At 38.4% G+C, this 18,539-nt stretch overlaps 2 protein-coding genes across 3 annotated transcripts; both read right to left on the minus strand.

Annotated features, from left to right (window-relative positions):
* Positions 1 to 319: 319 nt before the first annotated feature.
* On the minus strand, positions 320 to 17,998 carry LOC114269479 (serine/threonine-protein phosphatase BSL1). 2 transcript variants are annotated; one of them, XM_028210800.2, is made up of 21 exons: positions 17,420 to 17,998; positions 17,265 to 17,325; positions 17,112 to 17,190; positions 16,920 to 16,999; positions 16,733 to 16,827; positions 14,481 to 14,580; positions 12,551 to 12,620; positions 12,096 to 12,197; positions 11,760 to 11,841; positions 11,491 to 11,661; positions 4,714 to 4,897; positions 4,409 to 4,604; positions 4,160 to 4,327; positions 3,631 to 3,869; positions 2,580 to 2,664; positions 2,402 to 2,500; positions 2,126 to 2,325; positions 1,966 to 2,041; positions 1,113 to 1,248; positions 898 to 1,037; positions 320 to 788 (listed from the first exon to the last, which is right to left on the minus strand). In XM_028210800.2, exons 1-21 carry the CDS (start codon positions 17,622 to 17,624, stop codon positions 705 to 707), a joined length of 2,652 nt encoding a protein of 883 aa, XP_028066601.2. In that variant the 5' UTR covers positions 17,625 to 17,998; the 3' UTR covers positions 320 to 704. The 2 variants fall into 2 exon arrangements, with proteins under 2 accessions (XP_028066601.2, XP_082761813.1); XM_082905687.1 differs by having other exon boundaries at positions 16,920 to 16,989; positions 17,420 to 17,940.
* On the minus strand, positions 8,044 to 9,965 carry LOC145807465 (uncharacterized). The gene is made up of 2 exons (XM_082905689.1): positions 8,665 to 9,965; positions 8,044 to 8,350 (listed from the first exon to the last, which is right to left on the minus strand). Exons 1-2 carry the CDS (start codon positions 9,716 to 9,718, stop codon positions 8,316 to 8,318), a joined length of 1,089 nt encoding a protein of 362 aa, XP_082761815.1. The 5' UTR covers positions 9,719 to 9,965; the 3' UTR covers positions 8,044 to 8,315.
* Positions 17,999 to 18,539: the final 541 nt, after the last annotated feature.

The raw sequence follows: 18,539 nt of genomic DNA on the forward strand, positions 1-18,539 counted from the left end.
TTTTTTAACTATTCACTAAAAATAAAAATTAGCCAACAAAAAAGTCACGAGAAAACAAAGCCCAAACACCCACAGCCAGGCAAGGATATAACCGTTATTACCTATGCATAATGGCTTGCCTCTTGACTGGAGGGGAGTGCAGGATTGATCCTCTTCTTGAGGATATTAGGCAGCTATTGGCAGGATTGCCAATGACTTCTGTATTGTTGTCATTGTGTCCAGGGTTTGGTGTGTAGGCTCCAATATGTGTTTTTTGATCTGCGTCCTGGGTTTCTTGTATACATTTGTTGATACAATGAAGTTTATTACCCATCAAAAATTGTAAGTAATCACTATAAAAAAAGATGTATATAAATAATATATATTTACATTACAATACACAAAACCAAAGACGACCAACTTCCCCGGGCATCAAACTTGCCCACACACTCGCTTAAATTGTACAAATAAAAACAATCTGGGGAGGTACAATCACCATGCATCTGCTAACAACTACTTTTCTGCTATCCTCAAATTATGTGTAGACTAGACAAGCCTCCTATGAAACTCGGTATCTATGAAAATACAACACAACACTGGCTGCTATCATGCGAATGATGGTGGATCTCCCAATTGATGCACACCTGGGCTGTGATCATGCACTTTTCAAACCTAGGGATCCCCCTGTTTAGGCATTGTAAATGAACAAATATATCACACGGAATTCAGATATATGCGAGTGAGTTCCGGTCAAGATCAGGCTGTGGGCGACCTCTGGTAGGAGTTGGCGGTCTTTGAATGTTAAGCTCCTGCACAGGCCAATAACCAAAAGAAAGTATTTTACGAGAAAGCCAAACAAATATGGTGTTTATCAGTAGGTGCCCGACAGACAATTCAGAAATCCAAAAGAATCTTTACCTGCATCCATGTATCATCTATGGCACGCTCTGGAGATGTCTCTGGGGACTGAAGGGGAGGTGGCAACGGATGAATCAATTTTGGCACGATAACTAATCCTCTGCCAACTACCAAAATTGCCCCAGCGTTGTTGGCAGTCCCTGAATGCATTTGCTCAATCAAGACACGGGCTCAACAATGGTAAAGGAGAAACATGTACAGTATTCAATGCTTACCACAATAGTTTGTTGCAGAAAAGAGAGTGATCAACTGCCCCTGAGCAAATCGTTCAAACCCATCCATAACGCATTCGTGGGCTCTTATAATGAGTTGCAATTTGTTTTTCTTACAGAAATCTGTGACTCGATCAGGCTGCAAGTGGTCATAAAGGGTCATGATATGATGGTAGGTCTACAATTGCATATAGAAGGCGAGAGCAGTAAAAGATTTGTCCCAAATGTCAAAAACCAAGATTCCGAAAAGAAACTACCATAGACAACTATCTCGTTTAAACTGCAAAACATCAGTCCAAACTTTTTAAGATTTCAAAATTGTTCTATAACTGCAACATCAGCTAGTTTAGTTGAGGTGTTTGTATGTGAAAGGATGTGCTTTACTGGGAACAGGTCACGAGGAAATCTCTATTTGTAATTTTCTTGCTCCTTCGGTTCTGTTGGTCAGCTTCCCAGTACCAACTTAATTGCCACTAGCATCTATGGTATCTACTATATTACCACATGTGAATTGTTCAGTACATTGTGTGGGACATACAACATAACATAGATCCAAGTATTAAGCAACAATGCACTCGGAACACTCTAGCGTGAGAGAACTGAAATTGAAACCATGTGGATGAAGGAATGTGAATATATGCATAAACCAAATATTTCTGCCATTAATAGTGTTAATTTATCGAAAATCACATTCTTCAGGTCAGTTAGCTGAGTTGAAGATTCTAAGAATAGAGAAGATGAAGCCAGAAGAATATATTCTGCATTTGATCTCCTCTACACCCAAAAAAAATAAAATATAATTGACAAGCGGGAAAATGAAATCGCAGATTCATACGTGCAGTAACAACATACGTACCCCGAAAGTGACAAGACCAGGACCTCTAGCATTTGGTCTCAAACCCTCCACACTATCATTTTCTGTGGGATCAGACCTGTAAAAAACACACATGACGCAGACATGAAATTCTTGATGGCAATGGGAGGAAACTGCGGACTACAAATGAACTAAAACATACCATAAAAGATCCATTAAGATTATAGATCCAGCATCCATTGTTATGGGTCTTTCAAGTTTCTCTATCTGTTCTACCGAATGTATGGACCTCCCTATGCCACCATGCATACAGATAATTTTTTTCTCAATGAGTGCAGCCAGAGGAAGATAGTTAAAAAGTTGATTGAATCGTGTCCATGCCCAGATCCCATCATTCTCTCCCTACATATACATCTGTCATAAGTATGGTCAAAATGTTTCAAGGAACAAGTGTTTGCACATACATCTACATCCATACCATTCTCTCAATGCATTCAAGACGAAAACCAAAGAGTGCATTTATGTCAGCAGCCTCATGATTCCCACGTATCAAAAAAACATTCTCAGGATACTCAATCTGAAATCATGACAGGGATTGTCAGTAAAAACACTGCCAAATAAAACCGAGTACTCAAATGGTGAAGGCAGAAACTTGCCTTTAGTGCAAGGAGCAAGGTGATGGTCTCCAAGCTGTGCTGTCCTCGATCGACATAATCACCAAGAAACAAATAGTCAATATACCTGAAGCATAAAGACGAAGATGGCTGTCAAACAATTCCAAAAAATGGTTTTCAGAATTGTCATTTGGATTATCCATAATTAGAATGAAGTCATAACTAGAAATAGAAGCATTCAATAACTGGGGCTAACACAAGCATAGAGTAATGGTAGTTACAGTTGCCTTTTTCTTTTCAATTCTCAAAGAAAAATAAAAAGAAAGGCAAAAACTTAAGTGCGAAAAAAAAGAAGAGGAGAGAGTCAACAAAAAACACAAGAACGTCCATAATGGAAAAAGCAACGTTGCTTGATGCATAATATACTTTCAATGTATTCATTTCAAATCTTAACTTTCATTCACTCATAATTCTCAAAGCTTATCATGCCTTAATTAAGATCTTAGAGAGGCCACACTAGCTGCAGTATCAAAATCCATATATGTCGAGGCACTCCTCTCTGAAATTCTAGTTGTACATCTAATCTAATCAGTGTCACCCAGCTAAGCCATGTGATTTGAAAATGAAAGATGCCAAGAAAATGGTGTAGATTTCAGCAGACAATTAGGGTTTAGGGTTTAGGATTTAGGATTTAGGATTTACGATTTTAGGATTTAGGGTTTTAGGATTTAGGGTTTAAGGTTATGGGTTTAGGGTTTGCGGTTTTACGGTTTACGATTTACGATTTAGGGTTTAAGGTTTAGGGTTTATCTTTTTAGGTTTAGGGTTTAGGGTTTTAGGGGTTTATGGTTTAGGGTTTTGGGGTTTAGGGGTTTTAGGGTTACATCATAAGTGCAAATTTCTTACTCAAAACTGAGATTATGCAGGCTTATTGGTTGATCAAAATATTTTAGGATGATAGGATTTGATAAACCTGTGTATCAAAAGCACCATGACAGATGCCATCAACTTCCAAAATTTCTTTTGCTTTTTATTCAGACAAGTGAAATGCAAAGAAAATGCTGAAATTGTAAAACCCTGATATCAGACTTACGTTATGTCTCCAGCAGTGGAAGGAAATCCATATTCATCAAATAGCCGCATTAAATCACCAAACTGTCCATGAAGATCACCAAACACTTTGATGGGAGCTTTTAATTGAAGAACTGTAGTCTCCTGCATAAAGATCTGTTCAGCAGCATAGCATAGCTCACCCACTTCATAAGAATCCAGAAAAAACCTCCTATTAGCAGGAGCTTTCCAATTCCGAGGCCTAAGCAATGTAGAAATTATCTGCAAGAAAACAAAGTATAATGAAGAATCCATAAAATCAATTGAATTTTCTTGGAAAACGAATATACATAGAGAGAACTTTTTTATTAAAAAAAAAAAATTCTCTAAGGCAGTCACTATGCTCTTAATTTTTCAATTTGCAGGGATTCGAATATTCCTTGATATGTTTTTGAACACTTCTCCACTTGTAATGGAAGGAATGCCTTCCTTGATCATGTACTTATCTTCTTCTTTTGGTAAAAAAGAAAAAAGGAAAGAAAAGAAAAGAAAACACAATTTGATATACTTGCCTTCTTATGCAAGCCTTGGGGAGACTTCTGCCTGGTAATCTTTTTGGCAGGATATGACTGGTCATTATGCAAGGGAACCATTCGTCTACTCTCATTTTCAAATTGATCCAAGGATAACTGCCTTACCATCAAACCCAGGTTCCCCACTGCCTCTTTAGCAACTACAACCTGTGGAATCAGAGAAAGCATGTTGCTGGAGCTTGAAGAAGAATGAATGCTTTACATATAACATAAACGCATAGTACATACAGCTCTAGGGTGAAGGCGAACGTCTGCCTCAGTGTCACTACCCTCTGAAGTAGTCTCTGCAACTTGTGAGTTGTCATCTAATACAGATGCTTCTTCTGGAGTGGCAGGGGGCCGCACAGCTTGCCAGACGGCAGTAGCAGCCTCAGCCTCGGCAGCAGAAGCCTCAGCTAGTTTCTCCATAGATTCCTTGTCCATGCTGGTAAGCATGAAAATGTGTCACAAATTTTTTAAAGAAAAAATAAAAAGTCAAAAACTTCAAAAAGAATTGAAGTGGTACACAAAAATAAAAAATAAAATAAAATAACCTTTTGCCACTGGAGGTGGGACTCTCAGGTCTGCCATCCAAACTTGGGCTGAATGAATTTAAACTGAAATAGTTTGTTCTGGGACTTGTCACAGTTGCAGCCCTCTCAGATGTTAGTACAGGAGAATTATTGTCAGACTGAAAAGGTGGGTTTTCCGCAACCAAGAAATCATCTAACACCATATCTGCACAAATAAAACACAAAGGATTTACTACACAACAAGAGAAGGGCAAGGAGAGATGAAAAGGAACATGGAAATGCAAAACCAAGCTTGATCAATTGCCTCAGTACAGTCTAGAGCTTGATATGCATTGTCGGGTGGGTCCATTCCCTAATAACTCAAGCTTTTAGGCTAACTAGTTGTCTAACACACTTCTAGAGCTTTGGTTTTTGAGAGGCATAGGATCCAAATCTCTCCATGTGTATTTTTTCTCCCACTATTTGCATATCCACTCCGTTTTGCTGGTCTTTGCAACCCATTCTACGTGTCTACCTGTTAGATTTGCATAAAAAAAAGAAAAGGAAGAGAACTGTATATTATTCACACTCATAAACCTATTAGGGGTTACACATACTTATAATAAAAGACTAAAGGAACAAAAGACATAACTATCCTTAACTACCCTTATACAATAATACTTAACACTCCCCCTCAAGTTGGTGCAAAGATATCTCTCATGCCCAACTTGCAGCAAATAGGATGGAAAACTTTACTACTAAGACCCTTAGTAAAGACATCAGCCAATTGATTTGCAGACTTCACAAAAGGCATACATATGAAACCCTTATTCAATTTCTCCTTGATGAAATGTCTGTCAATCTCAATATGCTTGGTTCTATCATGCTGAACAGGATTGTGAGCAATACTAATGGCAGCTTTGTTGTCACAGTACAGTGTCAATGGTTCACTACAAACAAACCCAATATCATTCAACAAGGACTGGAGCCACATCAATTCACATGTACCATGCGCCATAGCCCTGTATTCTGCCTCTGCACTAGATCTGGACACCACTGTTTGTTTCTTACTACGCCATGTCACTAAATTTCCCCCCACAAATGCACAATAACCGGAGGTAGATCGCCTGTCATCTATAGAACCAGCCCAATCAACATCTGTGAATGCCTCCAACCTCAAGTGACCATGATTGGAAAATAAAATCCCTTTTCCAGGAGCAGATTTAAGATACCTCAAAATACGATACACTGCATCCAAATGAGGGGCACGAGGCTCATGCATAAATTGACTCACTATCCCAACCGCATAGGCAATATCTGGACGAGTGTGGGATAAATATATAAGTCTTCCAACAAGTCGCTGGTACCTTTCCTTCTCCACAAGATCACCAACACCACTACAAAGATGGTGATTAGCCTCAATTGGAGAATCAGCAGGTCGGCAGCCTAACATGCCAGTTTCCTCAAGAAGATCTAGAATATACTTTCGCTGAGAAAGAAAGATGCCTTTGTCAGATCTGGCAACTTCAATCCCAAGAAAGTACCGCAATGAACCAAGGTCTTTGATCTCAAATTCCTTGGCCAACAGCATCTTAAGATGTGTCACTTCTTCCTCATCATTACCTGTCACAACTATGTCATCCACATACACTATAAGCACAGTTACCTTATTTGCGTGACGTTTGACAAACATTGTGTGATCTGCATTGCTTTGCTTATACCCGAACCTCAACATAGCCTTTAGGAATCTGTCAAACCAAGCCCGAGGAGATTGTTTTAAACCATATAACGCCTTTTTCAACCTACAAACTTTCCCAACTGTAGACTGAGATGAGAATCCTGGTGGTATATCCATATATACCTCCTCCTCCAAATCACCATGGAGAAATGCATTCTTCACGTCTAACTGCTGTAAAGGCCATCCCAAATTAGCTGCACATGAGAGAATAGCTCGAATGGAATTCATCTTCGCCACAGGAGCAAAGGTTTCTTGGTAATCAATTCCATATGTCTGAGTAAATCCCTTGGCCACTAACCGTGCTTTGTACCGTTCAATTGTTCCATCTGCTTTCTGCTTGATGGTGAACACCCATTTACACCCTACATGCTTTTTTCCACTAGGAAGAGAAACCAACTCCCAAGTGTTATTCTTGCTTAGAGCTTGCATCTCTTCTACCATAGCTACTTTCCACTTAGGATCATTGATAGCTTCTGTCCAACCCTGGGGAATACATGCAGAAGACAAAGACGAAACAAAAGCACGATATGTAGAAGACAATGAATCATATGACACAAATTTAGAAATGGGGTGTTGAGTACATGCCCTAACCCCCTTTCTAAGAGCAATAGGAAGACTCGAATCATTGACAACAGGACTCTCAACTACAGGTAGAGGGATAGACTGAGATGCATTACCTGGAACTGGCATGAGGGATGATGATGGGTTTGGTGGCACAAGAGATGCTTGCTCTTTCGGACGTCGAGAATAAGTCTTAAAATCAGCCCTGTCCAAACGACCACTAATGTCAGGCTCCACATCAAGAGAACTATTAGGCTCCCCCTCACCACAAATAATAGTCCGCTGACTAGGAAGGAAAAAAGACAACTCGTGTTGATAGGCCATCTCCTCATCCGCAATCTCATCCATACCACTACTCTCCCCCGGAGGAGATGGCGGAGGAGAAGGAAAGAAGGACACAGCTGCACGGAAAGTGACATCCATACTGACATACACTTTGCGAGTGTGAGGATCATAACATTTGTAACCCTTCTGAGTAGCAGAATAACCAATAAAGACACAACGCACAGCCTTAGGATCGAGTTTCCCACGAGTACGAGGTTGCAAATGAACAAAACAGACACACCCAAACACCCGAGGAGGAAGAGACGAGGTGGGATATGCGACAGGAAGCAGTTGAAGAGGAATCTGGAATTGGAGGACACTGGAAGGCATACGGTTGATAAGGTAAGCAGCGGTAAGAACAGCATCACCCCAAAAAGACTTAGGGACATTCATGGTAAACAAGAGAGAGCGAGCAACTTCAAGAAGATGGCCATTCTTGCGTTCGGCAACCCCATTCTGTTGAGGAGTACCAACACAACTAGTCTGATAAAGAATGCCATGCTCCTCTAAGTATGCCCGAAAAACTCCATCAACATACTCAGTCCCATTATCACTACGAAGAATTTTGATTTGAGCATTAAAAAGATTGGTCACCATTTTATGAAAAGTTTGGAAACAAGAAAAAACTTCACTCTTAGTTCGAAGCAAGTAAATCCAAGTCACACGGGAAAAACAATCAATAAAAGTAACAAACCATCGATACCCAGAAGTAGAAACCACAGGGGAAGGGCCCCACACATCAGTATGAATAAGCATAAAAGGAAAAGTACTTCTTTTATTAATTGAAGGGTAACAAGTACGTTTATGCTTTGCAAGTTCACAAGCATCACAACCAAAAATACTCCTAGGACAATCACGAACTAAAGAAGGAAAAAGTTTCTCTAAAACATTAAAGGAAGGATGACCCAAACGGCGATGCCACTGATGAAGGAGAGAAAGAGAGGAGCCAATAGTGCACTTGAGAGCTTGAGATGGGACGACAGGAGGAACGGCATCCAGAAAGTACAGCCCACCTTGTGCTCTACCATTGCCAATCGTTTTCCCCGTAGCCAGGTCCTGAAAGACACAATGAGTAGGAAAAAATGTCACTGAGCAATTTAGAGAAGTAGTAAGACTACTAACAGAAAGCAGATTAGTGGAAAAGGAAGGAACATGAAGCACAGAGGAAAGAGAAAGCAAAGATGAACAATGAACTGAACCCTTGCCAGAGACAGAGGATAAAGTGCCATCAGCCACTCGAACCTTGTCTCGGCCGGAACAAGGAGAATAAGAATAGAAAAGACTAGAGGCACCTGTCATGTGATCGGTGGCACCGGAATCAATAATCCAAGAAGGCGATGATAAGGTACTAAGAGCACTAGCAGGAATACCTGTGTTGGCAAAATTGGAAGAAGCAGAAGTAGAAGAAACTGTGGTAGAAGGAGAGTCAAGTCGAGCCATCAAACGTCTGAGAGTGTGTAACTCATCCTGGGAAAGAGTGTTGGGCTCAGAAGGACTCACAGCAATCTCGGACACATGTGCTTGGGGTCGAGCTGTACTACCACGACCTCGACCCCGAGTAGGGCGACCATTCAGTTTCCAACAATGCTCTCGATCATGTCTGTCTTTCCCACAATAATCACACTTCAAGCGATCTCGATCAACCAGTGTACCCTGACTCCCAGACTGAACTGGACTAGGCCGAGGAGCCCGAGGAGGAGGAGCAACAGCTAAAGCAGAACGATCCTGAATAGAGGAATGTACCATAGCACTACGGCGACTCTCCTCTTGCTGGACAAGGGCATAAGCCTTGCGTAGGGTGGGAAAAGGTGAACGACCCAACACCTGGACGCGAATCTGATCATACTCCAAGTTCAAGCCAGCAAGGAAGTCATACACACGCTCTTTCTCAACGGTTTGTTGAAACAACGTGGCATCCCGAGAACAAACAGCCTGGAAGCTTTGGTAATAGTCTAGTTCCTGCCACAAACTACTCAACTCAGCATAGTAGACTGCGAGTGATCTATCTTTCTGATCTAAGCTCCGAAGCTTCTTCCTCAACTCATACGCCTGTGCATCATTACCTTGTTGGGAGTACATTTGGGCTGCAGCTGTCCAAATCTTATGAGCAGTATCTAATAAAAGGAAACTCCGACTAATAGTGGGCTGCATAGAGTTGATGAGCCAAGTCATAACAAGAGCATTTTCAGAAATCCATTGAGTATGGAGTGAGGCATCACCATCCGGTAGGGGAAGAGAACCAGTAATGTAGCCAGTCAAACGGCGAGCAGCAATAGCAAGACCACATGAGCGGGACCAAATCAAATAGTTGGAACCATCCAATTTAACAGGACTAATTTGAAGAGAGGGATTGTCGGTAAGAGTCATAACACGACGGAGGCCACCCTCATCACTAATTGTATCCTTAGTCTCACCCTCAGCCATTGAAAATTAAATGCCCACAATAGGAAAAAAGCAAATACCAGTCGAAAAACAGCAAAAACCAACAGAGGCAATCCACCAACTCAACTTAGGGACAATAGTTACCTCTAGAGACAAAAACAGAGCCGAAACAGGGGCTGGAGAGACCAAAACCAGTCAGAAACTGAGAGAAAACGTGCTGAAACTGAGGAAAATTGACAAAAATAGAGTGAAAGCTTGCCAAATCATCAAAACCAGTCCTCCCAACCCTAGATCAGTCCCAGTCGGCTCCCAAGGTAGAGGGAGGAAGGGAAAAAACAGCCAAAAACAGGCCGCAGCAGGGGCTTCCAAAAAAATCAATCATTTTTTCCAAAAATCAACAAAAATTGGAAAAACACTCAAAAACTCATCAAAAAATTAAAATAAAAATCTAGGGTGAAAACCCATCAAATTTCGACCATAAAGGATTTTTTTTTTTTTCGATATATTTTTTTTTTTTTTTTTTTTCCTGATTTTTTCTGTGTACAAGGAAGAACGAAAGAAACAAGAAAAAGAAACGAATCTTCAAGAAGGAAGATGATGCTCTGATACCATGTTAGATTTGCATAAAAGAAAGAAAAGGAAGAGAACTGTATATTATTCACACTCATAAACCTATTAGGGGTTACACATACTTATAATAAAAGACTAAAGGAACAAAAGACATAACTATCCTTAACTACCCTTATACAATAATACTTAACACTACCTATACATGTTCAAAAGGGGGTTGCGTGCGAAGGAAAGTGTAGAGCTCAATTTACAATTTTTTTTTTTTTTTTTAACAGCAACGAAAGAAATTTTATTAATTAAGAAAAGAGATAACAAAGGGAGGACAAGAAGTCCTCAGACGAGAAGAAAAAACTAAGACTTGGGCTCATTTTTTAATGGCTTAACTTAAATTTTTGGGCATTGGTTGTCTAACTAATGGCTCAAGCTTTAACCAACTAGGCCTAGCTTAGTTGGCCACCATGACTCTCCTAAGGGCTTAGTCACAAGGGAGAGGTCATGGGTTCAACTCTCCCTAAGGGGGAGTTGAATTAGGTGGCAGCACAATTCAACATAATTATTATCTTGATGTCAACATAATTATAATAAGGGTACACATCTACATGTTGACATCAACATAATACTAATTGAACATGTAGATCAACATAATTATAATAATTTCATCCATTGAAATTATCTTGATGTCAACATAATTCAAGACAAAAGGGTACACATCTACATGCTCAATTAGTATTATGAAGAAAAAAATATACTTTCAGTCAGAGTGTATCTTCTCTTGTTAATAAATGTACTTGAAATACTATTCGGACAGTGCACCAAACAAGTATTGATTGCAGATTCAGGTTCCTTTTCCACTCTTTATTTGCAAAACTGAAGTACATAACTTCCAGAAGAAGGATATGCAATCAAGTTATACGAAGTATGGAATCAGCCTACCAAAGCCAATAGCCAGAATATTGCCATGCACAAAAATACAAATAGTAAGGTTGCTCTTGATAGTCATGCTCATGCCCAATCAGAAACTCATGAGATCAGCATTTCAACTTACCAATTAAAATGTTGTGATAGCAAGGATATACAAGAAGATGAAAATGCAAGTGCAGGGAACAGTATGATGTTCCAAGTGGAAATGACAGTTCATGTTGCAGTTCTTGATTCCATATAAAACTAGATTCAGCATGTCATTGTCTGATCTTCAGAAAAAGTAGACAATCTAAGTTCTGCATTTACTGATTCACAGTCTTTACCTCCTTTGAGACCGCCATAAATATATATCCGAACCCCAACAGATGCAGCTGCATGCCGACAACGACGCATAATCTCCAAAGAAGGATCATGTTCGGTGTGTCCCTTGTTTGTTCGTGAGGAAGTCACCAGCCCATTTCTATCCAACCAAACTCCAGCAGCAGTGTCCAATACTTCAAACAGACACCATAAGGATTAATATTTTTCTCTTCAATTGATTGAATATATAGTCATTCATGCTAATAAACCAGAGAGGGAACCTGAAATTTACCTGCAATGGCAGCTTCCCCTTCAACTGCACGTCCTCCTCTAAGAACACCTCCTGTAACATGCAATCTAGCACCAACAAAGACCTGACAACCAGCAATGTTAAGATCAGTGATAGGAGAGATATGCTAAAAGTGAAAAAAGCTAAATTGTCTAGCCCACTAACAGCCAATCATTGTAAATCTTAGGCCATTTAAAGCCCATGTAGTCCTCCCCATGAAAGATGTACTCCCTCCAAAAAATTCCCTATAAACCTCCACTCTCAGGAGTTTAGAGAGATAAAGAGAGGTAAAAACACAATTCATTAGGAAAGGGCCATTGGCATGTGACTATCACTTACCGCAGCATGTTGATATCTTGGTGAAGGAGACACCCCGGGTGCAAGAGTCCACTCCCACTGACCATTCCGATGCATGAGCAGCCCATAAGCATCTGCCAATGGCTGTATATGCACACCACATAAAGAATCAAGACTTTGATAACTATGCTGTAATGGAGAAGCCTCAATATGATATTCAAATAATAGAACAAGAAAAATGTCATCAACTGTAGTTCAGGAAAGATAAGTTGCTTCAGAAAGCATTGGGATACATTTAGAAACGCACATCATTAACCATAAAGCTTTGGCCACTCCTATATGTCATATTCTTTTTCTTTCTACTTGGTGGTACCATTTGCATATAAAGCAGTAAATCTTTCTGTTCTATACTCGAACATAGCATATAAACAAACTAGACACATGAATCATGAATAGAAAGAAGTAATTTCGGTCTTCACAAGAACAATAGATCATACCGTGCCTGAGGCATCTCTTCCCCCACATAGCAAAAACATGCCATCTGAGCGGGCACTAGCTGTTGCATACCTACAAGAAGTAATGTGAAACTAAAAACATGTACTACTTAAGGAATACAGACGTTCATGATTTTGCATTGAGATGCAAAGCTGCAAATATTATAAAATAAAAATGCTACATTTCACTACCACTGCCACCCAAACAAGGCGAGGACTTTTGTTAAGTATGACCTCCACATAAGCCACAACGATCAGCAGTTGAGCAATTGTGCACAAGTTATCAAAAGCTAAGGGCAGGACTTCTTTATTTATTTATTTGTTCAGTCCTTATGGACAACGACTGATATCCACCAGGAAAGAAAGGGACATTGAAAAGAAAATATGATGCAAATGCAAGTGAAGAAAAATAACAAAGGGTTTTGGCCATATGCCAAGATGGGCATAAGTTTGAGATCACTAGCTCTCTGATTGCTTGAAGTTGGCACACACACCAGCAATATGGATAGAATGTTGGCGATTCAAGGGCATGTCAAAAGCTATCCCCATTGATACACAACTAAAGTTCCTCGAAAGTAGGTGTTAAAGGGTAGGATTGAGAGATACTAATCAGCTTAAACAAAATACCTATGACAGACAGGTTACCTACCAACTATCACAAAAAGAAAATTGGACTGTTTTCAATAAAAAGAGGGGCTGGAAAAGGGAAATGAAGAAAATGAGAACCAGTAAGGAAGAAGAGAGAGGATAACTAATGGAGGAAGAGAACAATTTTTCCTTTTGGGTGTGTTAAGATTATACCTGTAAAACAGCAATTACCTGCAATGGAGGGAGAAAAATGAAGAAGATGAAAAGAAGAGAAGATACAAAGAAATGTGGAAGGAAAACAGGGAAAATAGAAAAATATAGAATTCTAAGCTAAAAACCTGTGTCACATGGACTTGCTGGTTTAGGGCAGAGTACCCGTGTCGACACGACACAACACGGGTGCGGGTGTGAGATATGTGTCGGATTCGGCATGATTTTTTCGGACACGGCTGACATGAGAGGAGAAAGAAGACGGGTTGTTGAGAGAGAGAGAGAGAGAGGGCTGAAACTCACCTTTGCGAAGCAAGTCGAGTCGCGAAGCAAGATCGAAGTGCAAACCCTAGTCGCGAACTAGACCGAATCGAAGGAGATCTGAAAACCAACATCTCAAAGTCGACTCCATCCTAGGGCTTCGATTCCCCTTTGGTCTCGATCTCTCTCTCTGTGTGTCTCTTCTATCTTCTTCTCTTCTCCTCTCTCTCTCTCTCTCTCTCTCTTTTCTTCTTTGACTGTCTTCTTTTCCTTTCCGTTCTCTTTCTCTGGATTCTATTTATAATTGATATTAATATAATATATAATAGTATTCATATTATATAATATTCACTCAAAAAAATATTGTATATTATAATATATTATAAATATTATAATTTTTACGTCTAAAATAAAAATAATTTATTTTATCATATATAATGTAATTTATTTTATGTCTAAAATAATTTTTATTTATTATTTATATTTTATTTGTTTTTTTTTAACAAAATTTGTTATTCCTTAACTTTTTTAACTCATCTTCATATAATAAATATATTTAAAAAAACAACTATTTAATGTATCCCCGTACCCGTATCCAAATTTGGATCCATATCCACGTATCTCCAATTTTTAATTTTGAAGTGTCCGACCCTTAGATACGCACCCGCACCCGACACCCGCACCCGAGTCCATGTAACATAGCTAAAAACAACATAACTCAGTCAATTTCCTGGAAACAATTTCCCTCCCTCATTCTCCTGGAACAAGCACAAACTTAACGCAGACTAAAATCATAACATGTTAAGCTGAAACAACATAACACACAAGCTTTTAAGCAGTCACGTTACGATGGTGGAAAAGCAATTACACTCACATTCTAGCAGAAGGTCTATCACCATCTGGATTAAGCCTCTGCCATGCATATGGCTTCTGAGCAGTATCCAGAGCCCAAGCATCCGACAACGCTCTTTTTCCTGCAGAAAATATAATTACTGTTATTAATGTTTAAATATGAAACAAACACACAAAATTCCCTTTGGCAATAGAAAACAAGGAAAAATAACTATTGCTAGTATAAATGGAAGTGCTCACACAAGCTTGAATTTACTAAAGTTTACCGACTCAACCCTTAATTCACTAACAAATTAGGGGGCATAAACACGAAGGATGCAGTCACCGAGGGATTTTATATATGTATATATATAAATGGATACAAGTTATTAAATTAGACAAATTGCAAGGCAACCGGGTTAACAGGTGATATACAGTAAGAATGAAGGCTTTTCTTTATAAGGGCAAATTCAATTAAAAGACATTTTGAAGTTTGAAAAAGAAAAAATAGAGGGTATTTATGCAAACAAAGTACAGGGCATTTGTGGTAGAAATGTGTCAAAACACAAGCCATCCTTTTTTACTGTAGCAAACATCAAACAATTCTTATAGTAGTATAGATTTATATATACACTTTCTTTGATAAGCAGAATTGTATTAAAGAAGCTGCCAAGAGGGCACCACACCAAAGTTTAAACTGCATAATCAACACGGTAGGTGTTTAAATGTCAACCAGTATCAGTAAAGTTTGATTGCAGGTCCCACTTGTACCACCGACCACACCAAAAATTGGTCAGCAATTATGATGCATCCAATTTAATGTAAGGCCCATTAAAATAATGGCATGTGAGTTTAATACAAAAAGTTATTCAAGAATCTTCCATTAATTTTCAGTTTCTAAAAGTTTTCATGGTTCAAGGAATTAGAATTAAGGCATTATATGTGACCAAATCGGGCAAGGATATTTTGGCAGCTTCATCTAGGTTTCACTGTTTTCTAAATCTACGAACATGTTTTATGGGAATAAAACAAGATCAGCACCCTTGAATTGACTTTATATATGTCAAACGGTGATATGTATTGTGTATCATTATATCACTCTTTTGTATCATGTAGCGTAATGCATTGTGTATCGTAAGATATATTAACATATATGAATATAGATTGAAAAAATAATAATAAGCATTTCCATATAATATTTAAATATATTGCAAAAATAAAGTACTAAATCATATAACCAACGACTAAATTGATGAGTAAGGTAAATATACATTCACTCAAATTAGATGCTTTTCTTATAGCAAAAGGAGTGTGTGGGAGTAATTTTTTCTTGCAAGTTTATTTAGATTTGGGTCTCCTTTGTAGAGGATTTTCTAATAATATAGTTCATGATTGTTCAAAATTTTTATTTTTTTATTTTTTTTATAATCGGGTGTCTGGACCAACTTATACACACCTCAACAATCTCACCGTCCACTTGTGGAGGTCTCATTTAAAGCCAAAGCAAACGCCCTATATGGATTGGCCCCAAAGTTCATGATTGTCGGCCTCATTTGGCAAGTTAACATTTTAGCCAAAAAGCCAAAAAGTAATTAAAAAAGTCAAAAATCCTATAACCTATACTAAAAAGTCAAAGATTCCATTTTCTCTCTACTTTTTGCATATCTTTTCGTAAAAAACTAAAAAGTCACCCCAAACATACTAGTTTTTTTTTACCTCATATTTTAACCAAAAAATCAAAAAGCTACTAAAATAACATATTGTCAAACGAGGCCTGAGTGTTGACTATGGTAATTGATAGTGAAAAAAAGTAGCTTATGAGGCCAAAAGTGAAGAAGAACATAAACATTAATTAATTGTGCGATATGAGTTGAATTGCGATATGATATGGGATTGTACGAGATGGAGATGTATCTTACGACACGAATCTGCGATATGTATCTTTTTTCATATGATACGATACATATCGTGCATCATACGATTGTGACAACACTGCTTGAAATTTGCCAATGGTGATTTATCAGGTCATTCCTCATTTTCCTCGAAATATATGAATATGTTAGAACAAGCCTAAGATAATTTACAATGGTTTGGATAGAACCTAAAACTTAAAGCCAAAAACTCTGAAGGATAGAAGTAAATCATTTTCCATAAATAAATAACTACACCACACATTTACCTAATCTTTGGCACTTGGCAGTAATTTACATAGCATATTTGAATTGAAAAACTGAACCAAAAAAAAAAGAAAAAAGAAAAAGAAAGGGATGACATGAAATAGCAAGATGCCCTTACCGTCATTGCCACTGACAGTAACAAGATATCTTTGGGCAACCAAGTCCATCACATGGCCATATCGAGGGCCCGGACCCTGTCCATGAACTACAACCCTACACTCAAAAAATACATTAACCAAGTCAAAGTAGAAGAAAAACCCCAACAAAACAAGAACAATTCAACTCCATCTCTAGAAGGTGGTTACCTATGCCACCTGAATTTGTCATTGGTCAAGTCAAGCACATAGGGATCATCACTCGAATGCCCAGCAGGACCTATGCCGCCCTAGCAATAGATCATCAATCTCGATCAATAAAGAAATCAATAAAACAAAATAATTATAAAAAAAATCCAGAGAAAGAATCGATCTTTATTCAGAATTCAGCAATTGAATCACCTGAAACACAACCATAGTGCCGACAGCAGCTGCCGCATGCGCTGCCCTAGGAGAAGGCGGCTCACCAGCCGGTCGGAGTCTAATTAAATAAAAATTAATTAATTCAAAGAATTCATATGTAAAAATTAGTAATTGAAATGCGAGAAGACATGCCTGGTCCATTTCCTGGTGAGAACATCATAGGAATGAACGGAGTTCGTCACACCAGATAACCCTAGATCAGCATTGATAAAAACAAATTCAGTAATTAGCGAGAGAGAGAGTGAGAGAGAGAGAGAGAGAGAGAAAGAAAGAAGGGATATACATACGGATGCCGGGGGCGGAGGGGGAGGGGCCGCCCTCGATGGCGGTGGCGCCGCCGAAGAGGATGAGTCGGGGGCCGTGAGAGGAGGTGGCGGCGACGGAGGTGAGAGTGTGGGCGCAGCGGGGACCAGGGGAGTCGTCGTCGGAGTCCCAATAGGTCTCTAAAGTCAGATAGGTCGGAGCCGGGTAGAACAACGGCTTCGAACCCATCAATTCTAGTATTCTCTATCTATCTAATAAGATTCACTACTACTACTACTACTACTATACCAGTAGAAAAGATAGATAGAGATCCCAAATTTGGACACAGAGAGAGAGAGAGAGACAGACAGACTGGAGTCCAGCAAGCAGAGAGCAGTCTCATCAGTGGAGAGAGAGGAGAGAGACGATAACAAAAATTCAAGGCTTTATATTACGGAAAAGAAAAGAAAAGAAAAAGGAAAATAAAGGGTTGGATCGAATCGGATCGGATCAGACATCATATTTTCTTGCTGGTGGGGTTGGTGGACTCGGAATTGTGGTTCCACCTCCTCCTCTCTCTCTTCACTCCGGAAAAATTATTGCATGCACCGAGGCTGTTTCCTAAAGGTTTTTTTTTTTTTTTTTTTGGTTATTTGTGTTTGGTTTTTCCTCAATACAATTCATTGCGTTTGATTTCAATTTATTTTAATTTAATTTTTTTTAAAATTAAATATTTTATTTTTTGTATTTTTTTATTTTTAATGAATATATTTTTATTTTTTAGATAATTTTTACTTAAATATATCCAAAAAGTGAAATATTTATAAAAAAAATATTTTAAAAAATCAATAAATATATAAGAATATAAAAATGTACTGAATTCTCGTATTTTTTTTAATATTTTTGGTATTTGATGAATTTTTAAAATTATATTTTTTAAGTGTATTTATATTATGTGTAATCTAATAATTAAAAAAATTACTAAAAAATTCAATGAAAACAACAACAAAAAAAAAATGAAAAATACAAAATTTTAATTTTCTAAAAAGTAAATCCTAAATCTTCAAACCAAATAAACTAATTATTTTTTTGGTCAATTAAGTCAAGCAACAAAATATTTGTTTTCCGCTTAAAAAATTTATCAATGAAAAAACAAGAACAAGT

This window comes from Camellia sinensis, chromosome 14, assembly GCF_055761805.1.
Source record: "Camellia sinensis isolate YWXY chromosome 14, ASM5576180v1, whole genome shotgun sequence".
Lineage (NCBI taxonomy): Eukaryota > Viridiplantae > Streptophyta > Magnoliopsida > Ericales > Theaceae > Camellia > Camellia sinensis.